The sequence below is a fragment of the Acinonyx jubatus genome, chromosome A2 (genome assembly GCF_027475565.1).
Source record: "Acinonyx jubatus isolate Ajub_Pintada_27869175 chromosome A2, VMU_Ajub_asm_v1.0, whole genome shotgun sequence".
In the NCBI taxonomy this organism is placed as follows: Eukaryota; Metazoa; Chordata; class Mammalia; order Carnivora; family Felidae; genus Acinonyx; species Acinonyx jubatus.
This window is the reverse complement of record NC_069383.1, coordinates 153,909,887-153,925,480: the sequence shown is the minus strand read 5'-3', so window position 1 is coordinate 153,925,480 and position 15,594 is coordinate 153,909,887. Positions and strand designations below refer to the sequence as shown.

The 15,594-nt window shown below is 49.5% G+C and overlaps 1 protein-coding gene across 4 annotated transcripts; it reads right to left on the bottom strand.

The window, feature by feature from the left end:
• Positions 1-649: 649 nt before the first annotated feature.
• CIB3 (calcium and integrin binding family member 3) lies at positions 650-6,887 on the bottom strand. Of its 4 annotated transcripts, none has more exons than XM_053219708.1 (6): positions 6,723-6,887; positions 6,484-6,518; positions 4,669-4,780; positions 3,105-3,252; positions 1,978-2,173; positions 650-776 (listed from the first exon to the last, which is right to left on the bottom strand). In XM_053219708.1, exons 1-6 carry the CDS (start codon positions 6,858-6,860, stop codon positions 755-757), a joined length of 651 nt encoding a protein of 216 aa, XP_053075683.1. In that variant the 5' UTR covers positions 6,861-6,887; the 3' UTR covers positions 650-754. The 4 variants fall into 4 exon arrangements, with proteins under 4 accessions (XP_053075683.1, XP_053075681.1, XP_053075682.1 ...); XM_053219706.1 differs by lacking the exons at positions 6,484-6,518; positions 6,723-6,887 and adding exons at positions 1,611-1,723; positions 6,242-6,299; XM_053219707.1 differs by lacking the exons at positions 6,484-6,518; positions 6,723-6,887 and adding exons at positions 1,611-1,723; positions 6,242-6,299 and having other exon boundaries at positions 4,669-4,761.
• Between the last annotated feature and the right edge of the window lie 8,707 nt (positions 6,888-15,594).

The following is a 15,594-nucleotide window of genomic DNA, read 5'->3' as shown; positions in this document are numbered from 1 at the left end:
GCTTCTCAAATCTGCAAAGCGTAGGTGTCTGGGATCTGGGCACAGGTGGGCCTGGGTTCAAGGCTGCCTTTGCAGACAACTTGAGGTGTGGCCTTGGGCAGATCACTCTGTTCCCTGAATGAAGGGTGACTGCTTCTCGGTCAGCCCCGCTGGGATGTCATAGGCAGCCGGTGCAATGGCAGAGAGACAGGTGCCTCGTAAACTGTAAAGTACGGTGCCAGCCTCAGTGAATGACGTTGCTGCCCTCCCCCCCCCCCCCCCGAGGCCTCCTCTGGCAGTTCTAATCGGCAAGGAGTTAAAGCTTTGGTCCCCTTGAGAAACTCCAGGACTGGGGGGGGGGGGGGAAGAGGGGACTTGAGAGGTTGGGGGAAGGGGTCCACGTTGGGCAGCCCTGGGGTGAGATCGCATGGACCTGACCTCCACATCTGGTCTCTGTCCACCGAGACTCACGACTACCCGGCGCTTCCGGCCCTCACAGCGGACAGAGAGCTAGAAGTCAGTCCCTTTCCTGTGTAAATGGGGAGATCGAGGCCCACAGAGGGCGTAGCCACACCTGGGGGCGCACACAGTGAGGGCAGAGGTGAGATCTCAGGCTTCCTGTCTCCCATCCGGCAGGTTTAAGGTGCAAAATACATCCTCCCAGCAGATGTGACTCAGTGCCGTGTGTTTATTCCCAGAACCCAGGGAGGCCGGATTCCACAGTGGAGTGACAGGTCACGCCGGCCTCCTCTGACCCGGCTTCTCCACGGTGCCCTCAGATGCGGATGTGGAAGGTGCTGGGTGCAAAGAGATATAGGGTCAGTGTCATCGGGCGAAGGGTTACCCTCCCTCATCGTTCCCCCAGACTCTCCCGCCGGGGGTCCCTGAGATAGGCGAGGAGCCATGGAAGGGGGGAGACGGATCCTCTCAAAAACCCCAGGCCGTGCCCCCCCCACCCCCACCCCCAGCTCCCACAGGGGCTGAAAGCATATCTCTTTGGATCAGTTTACATCCCGGCTCCGCCCCAGACTTGCTATGGGACTCTGAGTGAGTGGCTGTGCCTTCCTGGGCTTCAGTTTACCCCTCCGTAAAATGGGGATAATAGCCATCCCTCCCGCATGGGGCTGTAATGAGGGCTAAGGGGGCGAATGCACAGGGAGCTGTCACACAGGGGCACCGTCCGTGGTAGGGCTCATTAAGTTGCCATTATCCGCGTCTCCACTAAGACACCAACCGCGCTTCTTCAGGTAGAGGAAGGGGGCCCTCTGCGCACGTAAGGACACCGCCCATAATAACAGCCGCAACAGCAACCACAGCACACATTGAGCACCTGCTGTGTTCCAGGCACGGCTCTAAAATCTTTCCGTGCACTGACTCAGGGGTCAGCCAACTTCTTCTGTCAAGAGCCACACAGGTGACATTTCCAGCTCTGCGCAACGGCTCAGCTGGGTCTCGTAGTTAGAAAGCGGCCGGAGACGGTGCGTACACATTCAGGCGTGGCTGTGTGCCAATAACACCCTTGATGGACACGGAAATTGGAACTTCCTATCCAGGTCATGCGTCACGCAGTATTACTATTCCTTAATCTTTCCCCCGCCATTGAAAACATGTAAAAGCCATTCTTAGCTCACGGGAGGTACGAAAACAGGTGGCTGGCCGTCCCCTGTATTCACTCGCTCTCAGCCCTCCGGTGGGGGCTTTGATTCCGCCCAGGACTGCCAAGCACAGTTGTACCCTCTGCCCACTGCAAAATGTTCAGAAAAGTGAGGGTTGAAGACCAGCCATGTTCCATTCACCCAAAGAGCTGCGTCCGCCCACGGGGCGTGCCCAAGGGGTCCCCGATTATCCCCATTTTAAAGATGCAGGGACTGAGGCCAGGGAGGCTGGGAATGCTCTCTGAGATGACAGATGGACGAATGGAGGAACTTTCACAAACCGGGTCTGGGCACTAGTTTTGTAAGAGCCCCTCTCAGACATGGAAATTGCCAGGAAGGTCACCTGAGGAAGTCGGGTGCCCGCAGGATCATGTTCTGGAAGTCTTCCAGGGAGAGCCGCCCATCGTGATCCCCATCGGCCTCACCCAGCACCTTCTCACACACCAGGCTCACCTCCTCGGCGCTCAGCTCCCCCCGCGTCAGCTTGGTCACCGTCTGCTCCAGGTCCCATGCACAGATGTAGCCGTCGTCGTTGAAGTCTGTGCCGCAGGATGGATGGGGATGTAGGGTGGGGGCTCATCTGGCGGCAGGCCTCTTGTCCCCGCGTTACAGAGGAGGAAACTGAGGCAGCGGAGGGAACCCAGGACTCTGGGGCTTGCTTTAGAATATTGGGCAGGGACCTGCTTGGAGGCCATTCATTCACTCAACAAGTATTGAGGGAGTGCCTCCTATGTTCTAGGCACTGTGATAAACTTCCCTCCAACCAACAAGCTTTTATTGAGCACCTACTATGTGCCGGGCGTGCAAGACAGATGGGGAAGAAAACAGTTATGGCTGCGGCCCTGGGGTCTCATCAGAGAGAAGTCAGTAAGAAATGAACAACAGATCACAGGGGCACCTGGTGGCTCCGTGAGTTAAGCGGTCGATTCTTGATCTTGGCTCAGGTCCCGATCTCACGGTTCGTGAGACTGAGCCCCACAGCGGGCTCTGCGCTGACAGTGCAGAGTCGGCTTGGGACTCTCCCTCCCCCTCACTCTTTGCCCCTCTCCCACTGTCTCTCTCTCTCCAAATAAATAAATACAATTTAAAAAAAGAAGAGAAAGGAACAGATTATGAACAAGAAGTTAAGAAACACTGCTTCATGCTGAGAGAGAAATAGGATGTGGGGCAGAGGCTGCTTTTGACCTAGACTTCAAGGTGAGAAAGAGTCAAGGGAAAGGTGTTCCAGGCAAAGGGAACAGCAGAGGCAAAGGCCCAGAGGGAGACCGAGTTTGGTGTGTTGGAGGAAAAGTGAGGCCAGTGTGGTTGGAAAGGAGTAAGGGCGTGAGGTCAGCAGGTACCAAGGTGGGGCAGGACGGGGCCATGCACGGCCTCGAAGCCCTGTGGTGGCAGGCACAGCCCCCAGCTGGAGCCCTGGTCTGTTCCCACTCCCCACCCCCACGCTCTGCCACCCCCGGGCCCTGCACGCACCATAAATTTTGAAAGCATAGTAGGCTTTGAGGTCACGGGGAGCCATTTCGCTCATCACGGAAAACATGTCCAGGAAGTTGTCCAAGGTCATGTGGCCGTCCCCATCATCAGAGAACACCTGGGCAATCCTCTGGCGGAATGGGTTGTCCTGGGGACAGGAAGCAGGGTGGCCATCCCTGACCAGGGTCTCAGGGCCCCAGGTGGAATCGCTCTCAGCACCCACCTTCCTGAAACCTGCAAGTACCTCCCCACCAAGACTTCCTCCCTCTCACGGACCCAGGAGGGGACTTCAGGCAACTCTTCTCTCTGCCCCTGAGGTCTGCGTGGCCTTGACCACCCTTCCGGCTCCAGACACAGCCACATGACCCGAGTGAGGCCAATCAGAGATCACCATCCACTAGGAGACCCTGATTGGCTCTGGAGTAGGCAGGGTGACCCAAGCTGGCCAATCAGAGGCTGCCCTGGGATGTTTTCTGAAAGACGGGGATGGAGGTCCCTGCCTTCTGTTGGTTGCAGAGCTGATGGGAGGAAATCTGCGACCACTGGGGCTTCCCTCACTATCTCAAGAGGGTAAGCTGCCTGAGACTGAAGCCTCTTCCTGGGAGGCACGGAGAGATGGAAGGAGATTCCTGAGCATGTCGAGACCCTGGTTCCAGCCATACCTGGTGCCAGCTCTACCCCTGGAGTTTTTGCTCACGTGATCCAATAGATTTTGTCCTTTATTCTTTAATTTTTTTTTTAACGTTTATTGATTTTTGAGACAGAGAGAGACAGAGCATGAACAAGGGAGGGTCAGAGAGAGAGAGGGAGACACAGAATCCGAAACAGGCTCCAGGCTCTGAGCTGTCAGCACAGAGCCCAACACGGGGCTTGAACTCACAAACCGCGAGATCATGACCTGAGCCGAAGTCGGACGTTTAGCCGACTGAGCCACCCAGGCGCCCCGCCCTTTTTTTTTTTTTTAAGTTTATTTATTTATTTTTGAGAGAGAGAGTACAGTGGGGGAGAGGCAAAGAAAGAGAAGGAGAGAGAGAATCCCAAGCAGGCTCCACACTGCCGGTGCAAAGCCCAGCTTGGGGCTTGAACTCACAGACTGTGAAATCATGACCTGAGCAGAAGTCCGACCCCTAACCGACAGAGCCACCCAGGCGCCCCAAGATTTTGTCTTTCTTGAATGAGGTTTCTGTCCCTTGTGATAAGATCCTCTCTATTCAGTCACTCCCCACGAGTCCCCTTCAGCATCACAAACTATGTGACAAACATCCAGCTGAGAAGAACCTACGTTTTTAATGGCTCCTGCTATGCAAAGCAGGACGGACATCCCCTGAGTCCCTGCCACGCTGTAGGCCCCGTGCCACACCCTTTACCTGCCTCATCTCATTTCATCGTTCCGACAACCCAGGTTCTGAATCCTGTCTCTCTCACATCCTAGCTGTGTGACGCTGACCAAGTGTCTCAACCTCTCTGAACCTCAGTTTCTTCATCTGCAAAATGCATCCGCTTCGTAGGAGTGTGGCAGGGGACCTGCTATTTTTCCCCCGCCTGCCCCCTGGCCTCGGCGTACCTTCAGCTCAGGCATGCTGCCGATGAGCTCGTAGGGCACCTTCACATCAGGACAGCTGGTATAGTCGAGGGGGACAAGCTGGGGAGCCAGGTCCTGGTAGCGATAGAAAAGCCTGGCGTGGGGAGGGAAACATCGGCAAGGGCTGGGAGAGGGGCTGGGGAGGACGTGTCCCTTCTGTCTCACTCGTGCACCTGCCCACTACCCACTGGAGGACCCTGGGTCCCCAAGAGTCATCCACTCTGAGCCCAGGCCTCAAGCACACAGAGCCGAACACAGGCACTTCTACCCGCTGGGGACAGGGCCACAGTGGAGAGAGGGCCCCAGAGCTAGGGGAGACTGGAGTGGGGACGCTGACACTGGGCTTTGAAGAACGTGTAGGGGCTCATTCCTAGGCAGAGGGGGATGGCAAGAGGGACAGCGCATCAGGCATTCAGAGAACCTGAGCGAGTCTATGAATCTCTGGATATCATCACATTGTCGGCAAGACTCTGCCTCTAAAGACCCCCATCCTCACATTTTGCTTCTCTCCCTCCATAACGGGAGGGTTTCCTAAATGGGGCAGAGCCGAGACAAAAGCCCAATATTCAGGGTTTTTTGTTTTTTTTTTAATGCGTGAAAGGCATTTTGCAAAACGGCAAATGCCACCCGCACTGCCTGGATTGTGAGGCCAGCTCTCCACTCCAATGTCCTCACCTGCTGACACCCTGCCTCCACTGGGGGCGCCACGAGCAGCAGCCTTGTGGAGACCATCCTTGATGAGCCAGAGGCCCCCAAGCTGCTAGGGTTTGTTTCCCGGGGGGGAGACAGGAGCCCCTGGGTCATATGATGGCTAGGAACTCAGGGAAGGGGTATCTGGAGCGTCCGTTCCCTGTCTGGGTCCCCCCTCAGGGAACAGCCCGGGTTTGGGTTTCTGTATGGCCTCGAGCATTCCGCTTTCCCCTCTGAGCCCCAGTTATTCTGCTGACAAACAAGAAGCTTAGGGCAGGCGAGACGCCAGCCCTCACACCCCTTGCAGCTCTGCCCATCTTGCAGAGCTGGAGTGGGCTGCCCCCGTGCAAGCCTCAGTTTCCCCATGGGTAATCTGATCGTGATGGCCAGGGTGACCCTGAGAGCTGTCCTCACCCAGACAATGGGGCTCACTGGTGAAAGGTGTGCCCATCAATAATGGATATCTGGTGCCCACACAATTGGGGCCTTGGCCCCGATCACTCTGTATCTGAACCCCGGCCGGCTAGGGTTTCACCGCTCCGAGTTCATGGGTTGGGGCCTTTGGACAATGGCTCCATGGGCTGAGCGGTCATGTGGGGTACCCACCAACCCCTCTCGTTCACGCCAGGGAAACTCAGCAGCCTCAGGCCACCCACCCCCCCCCCCCCACACACACCCTTACATTGATTTACCTTCACAGCCCAGAGCCGACTCTGGACTCTGCCCCCAGGTTCCCAACCTCCAGTGCCAGGCTCTTCACCCTGGCCTCAGCGGGATCTTTCTAACACGCCTTCTGACATCTTTCTAGCATTTTTCTGACATGCTGATTCGTACCAGCCCCTGCCCCCCACCCCTGCTCACATACCCTCCGTGGCTCCCCATCACCCTTGGGAAAAGCCCAAGCTTATCAGCCTAGAGGCTGTGACAGTATGACAAGATGTGGCTTCTCAGCCTCCCCATCCCCGCCTCCACCCACGGACCATGGCTGCAATCCCTCCCTTCACGCTTTAACCACCATAAAGCACCCCATCCCGCCCAATTGCAAATATCACCCAGCAACGGATAGAAAGTTATTTCCAGGTCTTCCTCCCTTTTCCCCAGACTGACCTCATGATTTCCTTTCTTGTGAAGAAGGTGCAGTCCTGCGGAGAGAGATATTGGCTTGGCCCAGAGCCTGCCTCGGGGGCCCCCTTCCTGTCCCTCCCACTGCACCCCCTCTCTGCACGCCGATCTGTACCAGGAACCCTTGCCGACCGCACACCCAAGACAGATGATGCTGTCCCCATTCCTCAGGCCAAGAAATCAAGGCTGCCAAACCTGCCGAGGGCCCAGAGCATCACCCCTACCTGATATGCTTCCAGCTGCTCATGAGTGAAGACTGTCTGCTTGTTGCCCATGGTGAAAGCCGCTGCCAGGGCTCTGGAACAAGCTCCCGAAGCCCCTGGTCTCCTCGGGGCCACACGGGTTGCCAGGCTGCTGCACATCAGAGTCTGGGCAAATCTCCCTGCCCTGGCTGTCACCTGCCCACCCGCCCCATCACCCCCAGCCTGGGGGAGATCAAGTTACAGCCCAGCTCTCTGGGCAACAGCCTGAGTATGTCCATGGCCACCAGGATGAGAAGGACTGTGTAGGAGGTCACAGAACAGCAGAGCACGTCTGCCCTCACTGGGTGAGGCTGGGGGCATGGGACGCCTTCCAGAGACAGGCAGCCTGATGGAAAGACTGCAGGCACACCCCAGCTCAAATACTAGCTCTCCACCCACTAGTTGTGTGGCCTTGGACAAGTCACCTGACCTCTCTAAGCCTCGTTTGTAAGAGGGGAGATGTATCAGTACCTAACTCATAGAGTCATTCTGAAGATCTAATATCATTAACGCAATCAAAACAATTTCTTTTGACCATTGGTTAGAAGCCAGTTTTAGGCACTGGGAGCATAATTGGGTGAGCAAGCTAAATGAGGTCCCAAGATGTGCTTGGAGATGATAATGATGATGATGTTATGGCTCAAGAAGAGTGATCCAAGGTGTAAGTTTGAGAAACAATTGGTTAAATAATACCCAAGAGAATTCTTTCTTTGCCGGACTTGTCAGAGCCCTTAGTATGCTAATAATCACCATGCATCCTCAATGGGTAAATACAATGTAGCAGCTGCCAACCTTATTGGGACCCAGAATCATCTTGGGAAGAACACCTGGGAGTCAAAAGCCCTTCGCCTGGTGCTCCATGCTCTTCTTGCTCTGGGTCTCACCTGTCTCTCCACTTTCTTCTCCTGCTCAGCCTTTTCTAGCTCCACAGCCCAGCCTCCCTGAACTGCTCTTGGATCTCCTCCCTCCAACCCCACCCCACCCCCACACTCTCCCTGGCCTGGACCATCACAGTTCTTCCTAGCGTCATCAACTCTCTTCTGTCCTAGTGTGTGAAGCCACCTGGTAGAATGGGACTATGATAAGGCTTTAAAGACCCCCTTAGGATGATTTTTTAAAAAAAACCTGACAATATCAAGTGTTGACGAGGGTGTGGAACAACTAGAAGTCATTAATTGCTGGTGGTGATGCAAAATGGTACAGCCGCTCCAGAAAATGGAGAGCTTTCTTAGATGTTAAACATGCCCTTACCCCGTGATTCAGCAATCCCACTCCTGAGTAGTTACCCAAGGGAGATGAAAATCTACGGGCACACAAAAACCTGTTCATGCCCACAGCATGGAGAAAATACTTGCAAATCATATATCTGATAAGGGACTAGTCACCACAATATATAAAGAACTCTAACAAGTCTACAATAAAAGGACAAATATCCCAGATCAAAAAATGGGCAAAGATGGTTGGGGGTGGGGGTAGTAATAGATGGAACACAGAGGATTTTTACAGCAGTGAATCAACTCTGTATGATACTGTAATGGTGGACGTATGTCATTATACATTTGTCCACAACCATAGAATATACAACACCAAGAGTGAAGCCTCGTGTACACTTTGGATGATATGATGTGTCACCGTAAGTTCATTGCTTGTAACAAGTGCACCACTCTGGTGGGGGATGTTCACAGTGGGGAGGCTGTTAATGTGCAGGGGCCAGGAGTATATGGGAAATACCTGTACCTTCTGCTCAATTTCATTGTGAACCTAAAACTGCTCTAAAAATAAAGTCTATTAAAACAAAACAAAACAGGTAAAGGATCTGGGTAGACATCTCTCCAAAGAAGATATACAAATGGCAAAGAAGATATAGAGTAAGCATGTGAAAAGATGCTGAACATCACTGATCATTAGGGAAATGCAAATTAAAACCACAGTGAGATACTACTCACACGCACTAGGATGCCTGTAACGAAAAAGACAGACAATAGCACGTGTTGACCAGGATGTGGGGCTACGGGAACCCTCACACACTGCTGGTGGGAATGTGAAATGATGCAGCTGCTTTGGAAAACAGTTCAGCGATTCTTTATGAAGTTAAACACAGAGTTACCATGTGACCCAGCAATTTTCATTCTGAGGTGGAGGGAAGTGAAGCTATATGTCCACATAAAAACTTGTGTGTGAGTGTTCATCACAGCATTGTTCATAACAGCCCCCAAATGGAAACAACCCAAATGTGCACGAGTGGATGAATGGATAAAGAAATTGTGGTTCCTTCATACAGTGGAATATTACTCAGCCATAAAAAGGAACGAAGCACTGACACATGCTACTATGTGGATGAGCCTTGAAAACATCGCGCTAAGTGAAAGAAGCCAGACACAAAAAGGTCACTGTCATGTGTGACTCCACATGTATGAAACATTCGGACCAGGCAAATCCATGGAGACAGAGAGCAGATTAGTGGTTGCCAGGGACCAGGGGAGGGCGATGGGGAGTGACAGCTCAAGGTGGGGGGAGTTTCCTCCTGGGGTGATAAAAATGTTCTAGAATTAGATAGTGGTGATGGTTGCACAGCGCTGTGACTGTAATAAATGCCACTGAATTGCCCACTTAGAAGGGTGATTTTTATGGTATGTCAATTACATCTGTTTCTAAAAATATTTGTATATGAAGAGTGATGGCAACTCTGTTCGTAATTACCCAAAACTGGGAACAACACAAATATTCTTCACCTGGGAAATGGATAAAAAAAAAAACAAACCAAAACCTGGGGCCCGTCCATACAATAGATTCAGCCATAAAAAGGAATGAACTGTCGATATACACAAAATGAATGGACCTCAAATGCATCATGCTATCTGAAAGATGCCAGATTCAAGAGGCTACCTGCTGGATGATTCCATTTATATGACGTACTCAAAAGGACACAACTATAGGAACAGAAAACAGATCAATGGTTGCCAGGGGCTGCAGATGGGGGAACAAGTGAATCTCAGGGGTGATGAAATAGTTCTAGTATCTTGATTGTAGTGTTGGTTACATGACTGTATTCGTTTGTCAAAACTCATAGACCCATACACCAAAAAGGGTGAGATTTTTGCATGTAAATACATTTTTTTAAATGAGGACAATGACAAAACTAATTAGTAAAGACCTTGCTCCCCATGCCTCATGGTTGAAGTCCAGATTCCTATGCCTGACCCCATCAGACACTCTGTGATTTGGTTATATGGCCCCTCCATCAACAATTAGTTGTCGAGCACCTACTGTGTCTCGGGTGCTGTCCTAGGTCCTGATAATACATCGGTGAACAAAAGCCGTGCTCTCCCAGAGCGCACGTTCCAATGGGCAAGCTACCAAATAAATATATGATTAGTCAGGAGCGCTAAGTTCCAGGAAGAAAAATAAAACAGGGCAGGGATAGAGAGATGAGGTTGGGCCAAAAAGATTGGGAAGGGAAAGCACCCCTGGTGACGTGATATTTGAGTAGTGAGGGGATAGTGAGTGGGAAGAGAGTCGCTGGCGGTGGGAAGAGCGAGTGCAAAGGCCCTGAGGCTGGAGTAAGTTTGACACAGTTGGAGGAGAGCGAGAAGGCTGGTGTTGTGCAGGAGCTCAGCAAGCATTAATTACAGCTAACAGGCTGCCTCTCTGACACCCAGCTCCAATGATGGGATTTTTTTTTTCTTTTTTGCATTTCCAAGAAGTCATTTCTCATGGTATAAGTAAATTAATTCTATCTTTGTGTGGATAAATTCCATCTTCATCACGATAAGTAAGATGCAACAATCCCCCCCTTGCCATACGGGATGTAGAACTCAGAATCATAACGCCAGTACTGCGTTTCAATAACCAGATCAAAACGGCAATGAGATATCACTGCCAGGATGGCTATTATCAAAAAAGAGCAAAAGGTAATAAATGTTAGTGAAGAGGTAGAGAAATATCAACCCCGCACACCATGGGTGTGGGAATGCAAAATGGTGCCTCCACTATAGAAAACAGTATGGAGGTGTCTCAAAAACATAAACCTAGGGGCACCTGGGTGGCTCAGTTTGTTAGAGCATCTGGCTCTTGATTTCAGCTCAAGTCATGATCTCACGCTCATGAGTTCATACTGGACATGGAGCCTGCTTAGGAGTCCCTCTCTCTCCCTCTGCCCCTCTCCCCAGCTTGCGGATGTTCTCGCTCGCTCTCTCTCTCTCTCTCTCTCAAACAAAACATAGGGGTGCCTGGGTGGCTTAGTTGAGCATCTGACTCTTGATTTCAGCTCAGCTCGTGATCTCACGGTTCATGAGATTGAGCCCCACATCAGGCTCTACACTGACGTCAAGGAGCCTGCTTGGGATTCTGTTTCCCTCTCTCTCTACCCCTCCTCCACTTGTGGCTCCGAAATAAATAAATCAACAAATGTTAAAAATAGAACCATCATGTGATCCAGTATACGTCCAAAAGAATTCAAATCCGGATCTCAAAGAGACAACACTCCCATGTTCATTGCAGCATTATTCACAATAGCCAAGATATGGAAACAATCTAAATGTCCGTTGATGGATGAAAAGAGAAAGAAAATGCGGTAGGCACGTACAATGGAATATTATTCAGCCTTATAAAGAAGGAAACTCTGCAGTATGTAACAACTTGGATGGCCTCTGAGTGCATTTGCTCAGTGAACTAAGCCAATCACAGAAAGACAAATCACAGAAAGATTTTGGGTTGTTTCCTGTTTGGGGCTACTATGAGTAAAACTTATTCCACTTATGTGAGGAGAAAGTATAATGGTGGTTTACAGCAGCTGAGGGGAAGGTTAAGTGTCAGTTGGTTAAGTGTCCGACTCTTTATCTCAGCTCAGGTCTCGATCTCAGGGTCATGACCCCTCCTTGGGTTCCGTGCTGGATGTGAAACCTACTTAAAAAAAAATTGTGAAAATCTCATGTTAAGCGCTCTTACTACAATAAAATAAAGTAAAAACAAAAACGTAACTACCATATGACCCAGCACTGGCACTCTTGGGCAATTGCAGAGAAATGAAAACTTACGTTCACACAAAAACCTGTAACGGACGTTTTACTCGTAGTAGCCCCAAACAGGAAACAGCCCATAAATCTTTCAACAGGCGAATGGTTAAACAAACTGGTCCATCCATTCCATGGAACACTACTTAGCAATGAAAGGGGTACATGTGACAACTTGGAGGAATCTCTGGGGAGTTATGCTCAGTGGGGGGGAAAAAGCCAATCCTAAAATGTTACATACTGGCTGGTTCCATTTCCATAGCATTCTTAAAATGACTAAATTAGAGAAATGAGAACAGGTTGCTGGTTGCCGGGGTGCAGGGATGGGGTGGAGGGAGGTGGGTGTGGCCATACGCAAGTGCATCAGGACTGATCTTTATGATGATGGACTGCTCGTGTCTTGCCTGTAGCAGTGTCAATATCCTGGCTGTGACATTGCCCTAGGGTTTTATAAGATGTCGCCATCGAGGGAAACTGGAAAAGGGTACACGGGATCGCTCTGTATTATTTCCCTGTTTTGTTTTTTTTTTAACTTTTGTTGTGGTAAAATACACATAGCGTAACATTGACCATTTGGACCATTTTTAAGCGCCCGACTCAGTGGTACGAAATACATTCACATTGTTATGCAGCCGTCACTACCCTCTGTCTCCAGAACACTTTTCATGTTGTAGAACTGAAAGCCTGTCCCCGTTAAACAAGTCCCCATTCTCCCCTCCCCCCAGTCCCTGGAACCCACCATCTCACTTTCTGTTTCTGAGAATTTGCCTGTTCTAGAAACCTCATGTAAATGGAATCATACACTATGTGTCCTTTTGTGTCTGGCTTCTTTCACTCGGCGTGATGTCTTCAGGGTTCATCCATTGTAGCAGGTGTCAGATTTTCTTTCCTTGTTAAGACTAACTAATATTCCATTGTGTGGATAGATCACATTTTGTTTATTCATTCATCCGGTCGATGGACACTTGGGGTCTTTCCACCTGTTGGCTCTTTGTGAAGAATGCTGCTATGAACATGGGTATATACTTGCAATAATGTTCTTTTTTCTGTGTCAGGATCCTACGTTGCATGTAGTCATGATATCTCCTTAGGCTCCTGATCTTCAGTCTGTTTTGTTTTATCTGGTTTTAGGTTTTTGGTCTTTTTTTTTTTTTTTTTCTTAATGACATTGATAGTCCTAAAGAGTGCCAGTCAGGTACTTTGTAGAATGCCCTTCATTTTGATTTGTCTGGCATTTTCTCGTGAATGGACTGGATTTATGGGTTCAGGAAAGACCTCAGAGGTGAGGTGATCTCCTCATCACCTCTTCATCACATCAGACCTGGAGTTACTTGATAGCTACAAGACATCATCGACAATGTTGACCTTGATCCTTTGGGGCAAGGCGGTGTTTGCCATGTTTTTCCATCCTCGATAACTGTTTTCCCTTTCCATAATCTGTTCTTTGGAAACAAAGAGTCTTTTAAAGAAATGCTCCTTACCAGGGTCCTTGATGGCACATAGGGGGATGTTGGGTGATAAAGCACAGACATTACCAACGTAGAGTTGATTTTTCCAGTGATTTCAGTGAGTTATACTCTGTGCATGAAAATGTTTTAGAAAACCTTAACTGATTTATTGTATTTTCTTTGTATATATACACAGGAATAGTATAAAATAAAAATCTCTATGTATTTAAATCTCAAGACTCTTTATTTTTTTTTAATGTGTATTTATTTTGAGAGAGAGAGAATGGGAGAGGGACAGAGACAGAGGGAGACACAGAATCCGAAGCAGGCTCCAGGCTCCAAGCTGTCAGCACAGAGCCTGATGCGGGGCTCGAACCCACGAGCCGCGAGATTATGACCTGAGCTGAAGTAGGACACTTAACTGACTGAGCCACCCAGGTACCCCTCAAGACTCTTTAAATGGATACAAAATAAGAGTTTTTTTAAGTGAGCAAAAGCACCGTATCATAGTTTATTTGGAACAATTACCCCTTAGAACATAAATTATCAGTGCGGGCAATATCTCTCCTAAGGTGGTGAAAATTTGTTCTGGGGGAGGGGTGGGGAAGGGATGAAAGAACCTTAGATATTTTGATGGCTCGTGGCCCTCCAAAGCTCAATCCTCCCCGACAAAAACTTATTCACTGGCATTTAACTTCTCTCATTAAATTAAATTAAATTAAATTAAATTAAATTAAATTAAACTAAATTCTCTTTAGGGGATAATAATGAAAAAAAAAAGGTTGAGAAGTGCTGTCTTCGAAGTTTATAAAATAGTGACACATCTTACAGCGGATGGCCTCATGCTATGGTGACAAACGCAAGGATGGAGCACTCAGCATAGGTTGGATTACAGTTTGTGCCTCAGTTTCCCAACCTGTAAAATCAGGATGGTTTGTGTAACAGGGTGGCCGTGGAAGCAAATGAGATGATCCATGTAAATCCACGTAAAGTATGAGCTGTGGTTATCAGCCGCTGCCGCCGCCGCGCAGCAGCAGCCCCAGTTTATAAAAGAGGAAAGCGAAAGTTAAAGAGATCAAGCCACTTCCTGCAGGGCACGCAGCCTTGGAAGTGCCAGAGAGGAACTTCAAAGCTCCTAGGTTGCCTGGGGCAGAACAGACCACCCCAGCTGAGTCTGTCCTATTCTTCCCTGGGGAGCTCATCCGGTCAAGGATGGCCCCACCAACGAGCTTACCCCTTCTGGACGCCCTCATCCAATTCCGGAACACCAAAGATGCCTACAGCTGGAGAATTGGGCAGTCGCTTGCTGCCCCCTGCAGGCAGAACTGGAAATGTCAGGCACCGTGCCCTCCTTTGGCCTGATGGGGGCGGAGGCGAGGGGGTGGGGAACGCTTGCTTCTCCCTCCTCCATGCTCCCTCAAAAGTCCTTGGCACAAGTTGGGCAGTAGCAGTCTAAATGAAAATGCACAAATCTCCATAAGCTTGAACCCAGTGACTCCACTGCTACGGATTCAGGCCACTTGCAAAATTGAGCTAAGATTTGTGGGCACGTTAGATGGGCTTTGATTAGGGAGGGGCCTCACTCAGCCGCAGGACACCCAGCCTTTGACGAGGGTGAGTGGAGATGACTGGGGCCTTGCAAAGAGCTCCAAGACATTTTGCTAGATGACAAACTGAAGACAGAAATAAAAAGACATTGTGCAGATGTACAGATGTGGGCATACACACTTTTGTGCTGAAAAATATAAAAATGAAATTGTTAATCATTTTGGAAAGAGGTGGGAAGAGAAGTTTCTACTTTTTTGCTTTCTTTCTTCTTTTAACTTTTTCTGTACTGTGTGGTTTTCTCACATGGGACATGGGCATGCATATATATGTTTAATGTCAGCAGAGGATTATGGGACATTTGGAGTTTCTTCTCTGTTTCCCTCGGTGTTTGACTCCACATACAAAAGCAGTCACAACATTTTGATGGGGGAAAGGTCAGCGATAAAGCGACTTTAGAATAAAATCCCATTTTATTTTTAACATTCCAGATAATAAGAGACTGGAAATAGAGAAATCAAAACAGTAACAGACATTATTTCCAGATGGGAGTGATTACTGTCTTCTCTGGGCTTCTCAGTACTTTTCTAATTACATATTCTGCAAATAATGTTTGCATAGCTTTTGCAATCAAATACAAATAAACAGATGCACAACATTGTGAATGCATTTAATGCCAATGAGTTGCACAACTTGAAGTGGTTACAATGTGGGCTGAGATGAAGTCGGATGCTTCTCTGAGCCACCCAGGCGCCCCTTGTTTTGTTTTTTAAAGGTGTGTAGGTCGCAGTAAGGCAGACAAGAGACTGTTCTTTCCAAATCAAGTTCTGGACCTTTTATACCCCCCAA